At 42.5% G+C, this 10,014-nt stretch overlaps 1 protein-coding gene across 2 annotated transcripts in view; it reads right to left on the reverse strand.

Moving 5' to 3' along the window:
• Positions 1-9,315, reverse strand: part of GRTP1 (growth hormone regulated TBC protein 1) — a 49,339-nt gene extending 40,024 nt beyond the window's left edge. The window contains exons 1-5 of one of the 2 annotated variants that reach the window (XM_069972372.1): positions 9,177-9,315; positions 8,206-8,279; positions 5,159-5,310; positions 2,780-2,941; positions 1,043-1,167 (exon numbers count right to left, since the gene is read on the reverse strand). In XM_069972372.1, coding sequence (XP_069828473.1) covers positions 1,043-1,167; positions 2,780-2,941; positions 5,159-5,310; positions 8,206-8,246 — 480 coding nt within the window. In that variant the 5' untranslated portion in view covers positions 8,247-8,279; positions 9,177-9,315. Of the gene's footprint in view, positions 1-1,042; positions 1,168-2,779; positions 2,942-5,158; positions 5,311-8,205; positions 8,280-8,729; positions 8,919-9,176 lie in introns of those variants that run through there. The other variant, XM_069972373.1, reaches the window with a different exon arrangement.
• Between the last annotated feature and the right edge of the window lie 699 nt (positions 9,316-10,014).

A 10,014-nucleotide genomic window follows, 5' to 3' on the forward strand; every position in this document is an offset into this window, starting at 1 on the left:
TTTTCCGCTTATGCCAACGTCATTACCCATCATTCTTTACACGCCAGATGTGTGAGTAGTGGCGCCCTGTACTAGAAAAGACGTCCCACCTTGCCAGTCCAGTTTTTACCTTATACCCCCCATATAATTAGCATCACTGTGATACGCCCCTGTACACAGAACGGAGGCATGTAACACTAATTTCCTGACGCCAGACGTGACAGCATCCAGAGCAGTCGGAACACACAGCACACCCCACTGTGATGACACTGTCAGAAAATGGAGGAGTGGCACATTTTACAATGAGGCAAATTAACTACTTCTGGTAGCGAGTACAGCTGCTAAAAACGGGTGTCAGCAATGCATACATCTGAAGGGTGTATATTACATTTATATAACTTTTAGTTGGGCAGGATGAGGAAGAGGATTTTAAAACAACGGACCACAATAGTAACCACAGAGCTGCCCAATCTTTTCTCGTCTATTAATAGTAGTCACATCAGGTTTTGTGACAACAGATGCAGAGGGAGTTTATACAGCAATAATTTACATATATTCCTGCTATTTAATTTAAACATACATATTTTCAAAAAAAAATAATTTTTTTTTTGAAGCTGCATGAATTTATCAGATTAAGTCTTCTGAGTGGTCACAATGTGATTTTAGGGCTTTGTCTGCTGTTACTGAGCCCCTGAGAGTCCCCTCTATGGTGCACAGCCAAGTGTTCCTCAGCCCCCAATTCCCACCCCCTGCACAGACTACATTGTATGCGTCATCCTTACCTCCCATAAGCCATCTTGCAGAGGCTGTTACTAAGAGATGGATCAGCCCTAACAGACAGTGGAAAGTATATGGCAGTGGCAGAAGAAACTTAGTAGCTGAGGCTTCAGAGGTGTTTTTTTTGGGGCAATGAATAATTTTTGTGAAATTAACAAATTTACAAAAATGTTAAGAATCCTACAGGCTCTAAAATAGAGGAGAGTTGTTCAAAAGGGCAGTGACCATAAAACTTCATGCAAAAGAACCCCAGGAACAAAAAGATATCAAACCTGGCAGAACCTACCTGGCAATAGCCCACAGTTTTATTATGTTGACCATACGCCACTAAAACATTGTGTAAAGTCTGCTGTAAACACGGACTTGCACTTTTACGGAACTTCACATTATCTGGAAAGGTTCTGTTCAGATCTGAAAAACAACCAAACAGTTGTAGTTCAGAATTGTTTTACATACTGAGGGGTCTCTATATTAAAAAACACCACTAAATTCACTAAGGCTTTTCGGTTCACTCTTTTTAGCCAAAACCATGACACAAATGAAAAACTGGGAGGATTTGAACCTTTCCCTGTGGTTTAGACTTACTTCTAGTAAAAAAGAAAAATCCGGACCAAAATAAGGTCTAAAATACTGTGCGCCCAGCATGTGAAAATGGTTAAAGCAAATCTGTATCCTTCCATAACACCCCCCACCCTATCCCGCCCCAAACCGCTGGTACCATTACATAGCCAGGCTCAATGCAAGCCCCATTGCTAGGTTTGGCTGGCAATGTCTTTGTTTTTGTAAAAAAAAAGAAAAGCATCCATGGGTGGTGTTAGTGTATTGGCTGGAGAGGAAGACGAGTCTGGCTGCTGCTAAGGTTCTAGATTTCCTCCACAGACATTCAGCAGTCCTAGAGCATCGCTGAAGAAAGTTAGTTCTCGGCATATGCCACGACTGCTGGCATCTGTGGCTGGGTGTGCAGATAGAAGGGAGAGCTACAGAGTCTAGGGTCATTTTCAGGGTGTTGTGGGAGTGTTGTGGGCAGGTGAGGGATGAGATAGGGGATAGTGAGGATTGAAGGGAGTCTGAGTTGATGAATATTGATACCAAGCAGATTTCTGTATACGGGGAAGAAGTGACAAGAGGGGGGCATGATTGTGATTGAGATAGACAGGAAGATTATAATTATATATTACATTATAATATATAATCTCTGAGCAGCACTACCGTTAATAATGAAATACAGGGTGCCCACAGGTAGTCTTGACCAGGACTCTCACAATATTCTAAAGATCGCCCACAGCACTCCATGTAGTTTATTGTAACAATTGTGCAGCACAGCATAACAAGTCAAGTGACAAGTGCGCACTTGACTTGTTATGCAGTGCTGCACAATTATGTTACAATAAACCACGTTATTTGATACACAAACTGAAGTGCTGTGGGCGATCCTTTGGAATATATATTATATATATTTTTTTTTTTTTTTTTTTTTTCTTACAAAAACAAAGGCATCAGCAGCCAAATGGCTTTGAACCTGGCTATGTATTGATACCAGGTTTAGGTGAAAAGTCCTCCAGTTAGCCCCCCCCTTTTTAAAAAATAGTTTTGCAATGACATTTACATGTTGTTTTAAAGGAAACCAGTCAGCGCGACTGAGTGGATATTGCTCCCAGCAGCAGAGTATAGCTCTAATGAGCAGCTTGCGGAGCTGCAGCAGTAGCTTTATAAAGGTAAAAAAGAAGAAGTTTATTATGCCACACAAGGGGAGCCGCCCATGACTAGTCACATTTCTCTGTCTGTCAGCACAGGGCTGATTGACAGGCAAAGAGAACCATTAGCGAGACGGCTCCCTGCCCAGATGACTAGTTGCCTCCCCTCTCCCAGCCTTGCACAACATAACAAAACATCTTTATACCCTTTGTAAAGCCATGGCTGGTATGCTCTGCGAGCTGCACAGTAGAGCTATACTTTGCTGCTGGGAAGCATATCAGCGCAATCGTGCTGATTGGTTCCCTTTGATAGCATATCAGAGAATTACCTGTGACAACCGCATCCACAAGCTTTGCATTTTTCTTTCCTTCCAATAATACACTGTGATAATATCCAGGATTCAACTCCATCTGGCCCTGTGCTCCACTCACTATCATCCACACTGTTGAGCGATGTTCATTAGGAATGCCCTTCCTAATATATCTCTTCACTAAAACAATAACAGAGCAATAAGGGACTTCTCCATATGTATCAAATATATAAGTAACACAACTTTTTATCATTCCTTTAAACTACTGACAGGTAATGTTAAAAACTTTAAAAATGCACTCCCAAAGTTAAATTCTCTTGCCAATTATTAACATTAATAAATACAAGTGCTGTTTAAAAAAAAAAAAAAAAAAAAGTTTACTGGGGCCTTTATGGCCGAGCTACGAACTCTGTTCAGGTCCCTGGCATTACCATGTGATCATCTAACTGAATTTTACAGCATAGGAAGCCAGTTTCTCAATTCAATCCTGTGAGAAGCTCAGTGTCACCCCCTTTTTGCATTTTGACTGCTCTTCACAGGTGTAAAAAAGGTAAATGTTACAGCTTTCATTACTTATTTTATATCACACCTCATGGTGCTTGTTCTGGTAAAAAGTTGTTTTTATCACCTGTGGATTGGTATATGTAGACGGGGCCTTGCGGCCTTTGTGCCACTTTGCTCCGCCCCTAGCACCACTTAGCCCTGCCCCCATCCACGACGACATCACTGTATAGGCCCCGCCCCTCAACAGCCATTGGAAGGGCCAGTCTAAAGCTCTAGGCCCCACCCCCTAGATTGTCCCACACCAATGGGCGCCGAGGAGGCGGGGCATATACAGCAATGACGTCACATATAGGGGCGGAGCGATGTGGCACAAAGGCTGTGAGGCCCCGCCCACATATACCGATCCACAGGTGATTAAAAACGACTTTTTACCAGAACAAGCACCATGAGGTATGATATAAAATAAGTAATGAAAGCTGTAACATTTACCCTTTACACCTGTGGAGAGCAGTCAAAATGCAAATAGGGGGTGACAGTGTCACTTTAAAGGTAACCAGTCAGCACAATTGAGCTGATACAGATCCCAGCTGCACAGTAATGAAGATGTAAGGATGATTGACAGGCAGTAAGACCCATTAGTGGCGCCTCTGCCTGTCAATCATCCCTGCACTGCGTGACTAGTCACGGGCAGCTCCCCACCCAGATGACTAGTTGCCACCCTTTCCCGGCCTCACACGCTAGAAAAATACTCCCTTCCCCCACTGATGTGAAGCTACTGCTTTAGACACGGCTGGTAGCCTCAGGGAGCTGCACAGTAGATCTATACTGTGCACACTTCATACGTGTGTGGGTGTTTTTTTTTTCTCTCCTCCATCTTTTGTTATGGGTGCTCTTATTCTTAAAAAAAAAAAAAAATCTTGCTGGATGGCGGGGGAGGGCTTGGCATAACCCCTGATTCGCCCATGTTTTGTACTAGGAGATTCGATTTGCTGACGTTGCCGCGTCTTTTTTTGCCTTTTCATTTGAATACATTTTGCTACTGTTTAAATTAGGAGGACTGGTAGGCATGTTGCTGTGTCACCTCCATCTGTCCACTAAATAAATAAATAAAAAAACCTATACTGTGCAGCTGGGAACCATATCAGCAGAATCGTGCTGACTTTTTCCCTTTAATAAAAGTGTATGACCACTGAAACGTTTGCAGTATAGAAGGCGATAAATTGACCAGGAAAAATGTTTTTGCTGTAAAGCCTGATTGCAAAAAAAGTTCCTTCTTATACCTCCATGTGTACTTTCTTATCCCTTCGACATAAACATTTGCACAATAACCAATTTAACAAAAATATCCTCTATGGTAAACATAACACCAGGGGGGGGGGGGGGACTTTATCAAAGGGTGTAAAATTTAGACCGGTTCAAACTGCCCACAACAACCAATCACAGCTCAGCTTTCATTTTACCAGAGTTGAAAGCGGAGCTGTGATTGGTTGCTGTGATTGGTTGCTGTGGGCAGTTAACGCCAGTCTATTTAACACCATTTGATAAATCTGGGCACAAGTGTATAACAGTAGTTCTAAAATTAGATTGCAGGCATAGTCAGCACAGTTTAGGTACTATTTATCAAAGCCTGTATTCTGAATTTTGCATTCTTACAAGAATATTAAATACATGCTGAAAACTGCTTGGATTCTGATGGTGCGACCTGCAGACAGGCTTTGGAGAAATTGATCACCCACCACTGTGTTTTTAATAACAGTACTCTAGTGAATTGTTACAGTACAGTTTACTATTACAGCAAAGCTGCTCCCTCAGTACTGTATAGGTTTTAATTGTAACTATTCCATACAAACAAGTTATCCATTATTTGGTGTGCTCAGCAATTTACATCTTTACCTTTCATGTTCTTCTCTACTGCTGTGGACTTTTGCATCATTTTAGACCATTTCATAGCTCTCCTTGTAAGAATTGTCAAGTAGCGGGAATAAAAGTCCTCATAAAAAACATAATCAAATCCCTCTGGTCTTTCAAATCCATAGGCATCAACCCTGGTTTTCAAACAAAAAACCATTAATAGATAGAAGAAAATTTCAAGAAGAGTAATTAAAATAATAAAAAAATTATTATAATATATGTAATTCTTAAAAAATAATAAAGATTAAATAGCAGTAGTATGCACAGGACATATTAAGGCTGTTTTGAGGGTTGTTAAGGCCAAAAAGTTTGAGAAAATGCTCTAGAGACTAAGTCCACAGACATGCGTATTGTAGCCACTGTTGTATCCTAATATGAGACTAAGCATGTGATCATAAAGATCCTAGAACTAAGTCCACCCCGGATCATGCACACGTCAGGTTTCTCCACCCATACAGTTAATGCATCTGCGCGGGATCACTGAAACATGTGCTATATATTGTGATGTAACACATGAATCAGCACACATGATTGGACCATAAATGTCCCCTCTCCCTCTCATACCCTGACAGGGTACTCAATATGTCAATAAACTTTATTTTATAAGTCTATTCTGATTGGAAACCCAGTTCACTGCCGGAGATGTCTTTACAAAACGTCATCAACAAAGTGTATAAAGATACAGCATGCATGCTCACTCTTTGCTGTTTCCCCTTGATAAAACCACAATATAGTGGTGGTCAGTTTTAGGGCAGGGACCATACGTGATTGTGTACAATTACAATATAATAAGATTTACTACAAGTTGAAAGAGGAACGGGTCAATAGTCAGCTAAGTACTGGTAACAGCCCTCTGGGTATAGCCAGCACCCGCAGCGCTCTACATAGGACCTGACTTTGGTTGAGTGTGTAAGGTATGTCTACTAAATGACTGAAGGTGCCTAGTTTTAATCAATTTTTGTAATCACTGTATTGCTTAGTCTTCATAGACTATTGGAATCTCATTGTTTTTGAAGTAGCACCAGTCATGAAGACCTAGGGCGACAACTGTTGTTTGACAAATGTAAAGGCCTGTGCCAGACCAGATGGCTTACCTCTTACCTTAGCGCATTAATATTTGACCATGCAGACCATTCATATGTATAGGCACGACAGGAGAGATCGTGATTATTTGGCCCACAGTTATTGAAGGTGTACAGGCACCTTATGTCCTAGCTACAGTGCAAGTATAAGGACCTGAACTAACAGCACCATGGGCCCCAATGATGTTGTTAATTTAGGTCATAAGAGGCACACTAGGGCCAGAATTTGTTGTCATAATGTGGATGTTAAATGTGGCCATATTACAGACATTTTAGTCCCTGGGGTATAGGGGACAAACCAGTGCAATAAAGACTGTAAGATACTTGTATGTGTATACATACTATATACTGTGTGTATAAATACTTTTGCGAAAACAGGGGAGTAAATAAGAAAGATAGACCCGATAGTGGGAATACAGTTATTTCTTATCTTCTTAAGTCCTGAAAAGCCGAGGTATAAGCCTTTTTATTCATATGTTAATGAGGCTCAAAAGCCCAGGTGTTCCCTGTAGTGGCAAGAGCCCAGGTGCATATCCAGCCTATGTAATCTTTATCTAGTGGCTGTCAAACAAAGGATGGGGATGTAAGAGGGTACAGAGGGGATAAATAAGGGGCACATTTGTATAGTGAGCCCTGGGTTCCAAGATATTGGCAGCATTAAAATAGGAGTCCTGTGAAACTTAAAAAAAAAAAAAGGGCAGGGCAGGGGTGTGTAGGAACATAATAAACAAAGTATACTTACCTGTCCCTGTGCCCCCGTTTTACTGACAGCCACCAGCTGTCATCTGGGTATGTCATGCTCCTCCAGCTGCAACGTTGCGACCCTGTTGATTGATTGCCCGCTGAGCTGGTCCAGAAACAGTTAGGCTGGGTTCACACTGCATTGTTGCAGTCAGCGGATTCCGCTTGTCATTCTGCCTGCCCCATAACTTCAATGGAATTTCTCTTGAGCGTCTGCGCTCCGCTCAAAGAACAAACAAGTTCATTCTTTGAGCAGAGACTGGAAAGAATATACCACTTCCTGCAGGGCATACAGAAGCTGATACGTATGTGAAGATTTAATTTTTTTACGTAGAAATCATTTACAAATCTGTATAAATGTTCCAAATCCAGTTTATTTAAAAACCTTTTTTTTTCCTCTGGAGCACCCCAGTAAAGTGTAACCTAAATTGTTAACATTATATATACCTTATGTATATAGAGTTCTACTAAGTTTGTACTTCTTAGTGTACTGGTTTTTTTGTATTACTTTAGCAGTAAGAGCCAGCATTGAAAGCCCAAAGAAATATCAGTCTTATACAAACCCATCTAGAGAGGCATCCCTGTGACCACTGCCCACATCTCTACATGTAAATGTCCGTGATGGGTGGGGGAAGCAGCAGAATAAAGGCTTCTCTGAAAAACAGCATGTTGCAGAAAAACACTGGGGAGATGTTACACCAAAAGTCTAAAGTACAGTATAAAAAGCTGACTCGGCTGTGCTTGTCGCTATGCTCTGCCAGCCAAGTGGCACAATGTGCACTAATAGTAGAGTGAGCCTGCCTCTTGTATAGTGCAACAGCAATAGACATACAATTCTTGTATCTAACTGGGCTGAGATCTGACACAAAAGAGTAACATTCTACCCTTGTACAGTGTCACACCCTGTAGGTACAATTCACCTTCCCAACAGCCAGACACAATGACCAACTCCTCTGACGTGGTAAGATACGTCAGCTCTGTATACACGTCCTGACATTTACAGCAATGTACATAGTCATAATGGCAATGAATACCATCTGACTACACAACAGCAGCTCCTGCAGTCATAAATGGGTGGAACGAGACTTCTCATACACACCTATGTACCAGGAACCACTGCTGCTGTACAGCTGCCCAGCCCTCCTATCTCACACATCTACCAGTACTAGATGGCTGGATAGGACTATAGGAAAGTAATGGAATTACCTGGGTATTCGGTCTTTCGCAGGTGCACTATTCATGTCCATTGGGAAATGTATTCAAGCAATAGGTCCAGATTACTAAATAAAATTAAAAATAAAGAGTATCTTAGTACCTCTTTATAGCACACAGTGGGGCATCTGTATCAATGTTACTATGTACACAATAGGATAACACAGAAGAGGGAAAGGCGGGCACTATGTAAGCCAGGTAAGACTTTGGGGAAATTATATATATATATATATATATATATATATATATATATATATATATATATATATAGTTCTGCGGGTCCAGATAGTTAGTGGGGCTAGTCGTATCATATATTGCTAGGGGGTCATAGTATGTACCACGCTCAGTGATACTTGGCTGGGCAGAGTGCGGCCATTACAGCTCATGCACATGTAATACATACACTTCTTGCACTGCCCACCTATAACCAGAGGTTTTTTTGATGGATTCCTATAAGATCTCTGTGATAGCTATTGTCTATAGTATGTGATAATACACAATGGAAACAATGCAGCAACCTGAGCAGCTCCAGACTTCTCTTCTCAGGTAAGGAACAGGTAACATGGGGTCAGGCTGGATCCATGAAGTGCAGGAAACTGTGACTAGTCAGGTGACTAGTCAGGTGTACATAGCAGGGAGGAGGGCAGAGAGAAGCGTGTGTATCCACCTGTCTATGTAACACTATGTATACACCCCGGAGCCATCAGCTGTATACAGCTGTGCCAGGCTTCTCAGCCACTCTCCATAGACTCCAGCTTCACCTAGCAGCTACAGTCCACATGGGGTTAAAGTGCAGCCAAGGGGTGAAACCCTAGTAAGTAACCCTAGCAGCAGAGGGGAGGCGGCGGCTCTGGCCGGGATTAGCTGCGGCTTCTCCAGTCTGCACCTGTCCTCACACACTGACAGCAGCGCGGCCGCTCACACAACTTTCTACCCGCTCACATCGATCAAATAATAACTTTTACCTGCGGAGAAACGCGGCGTTACCGCTGCCAGTGTGCGGAGATCACCCGCCAGTCCATAACCTGCCGGCACCTCACGCTTCTATCTATCCCGGCTACTGGACTGTCCTCGCCACAGCGCCAAGTGTCAATCATCCGACCATAGGCGGGGCCTAGTCCAGAAAGAAGGCGGGGCCTCTAATTACTGCGGCTCGGGGAGGGGGGGCGGGGCCGGTTATAATAAGCAACCTGAGCTCGGGAGAGAGAAGACGCCAGTGACGTGATCTGGAGGGCAGCGGCTTTTATTTGCATAGCTCTAAGGGAAAACCGCGTGAATAGCTGAGCAGATATCATAATGGGAACTTTGTATAGTCAGTGGACAGTATGGGGTCTATTAGTGACACCCATTGTTCTCTGTCCCAGTGCAAATGGTTTTCAGGTTGTTATATATAATGTGGCTATTACTGGTTCTTCTGTCACTACTAATAAATAATGATACAACTCGCAGCCATTTCCCTGTGCATCATCTTACAGCAATATGTGTTCATGTGACCTGGTAATGGTGCATAGCTAAGGGCTTGTTCACACCTGGAACCTTGAAACCATCTCAGATAAGAGCTATACTTGTAGAGTGATTTAGCAAATGTGCCTCCTCCTGATATGCCGCATGTTCCCTTTAATTGTTGACAGTTCATTGTCTAGGTTACAGACCACCACTCTGCTCTAAAAGCAGTGATCTGAGACACACACACACTCTCTCTCTCTCTCTCTCTCTCTCTCTCTCTCTCTCACTCTCTCTCTCTCTCTCTCTCTCACACACTCTTTCAGTCCAACCACTGCTTTTAGAGCAGAGTGGTGGTCT

The sequence above is a fragment of the Dendropsophus ebraccatus genome, chromosome 5 (genome assembly GCF_027789765.1).
Source record: "Dendropsophus ebraccatus isolate aDenEbr1 chromosome 5, aDenEbr1.pat, whole genome shotgun sequence".
NCBI classification, from domain to species: Eukaryota; Metazoa; Chordata; class Amphibia; order Anura; family Hylidae; genus Dendropsophus; species Dendropsophus ebraccatus.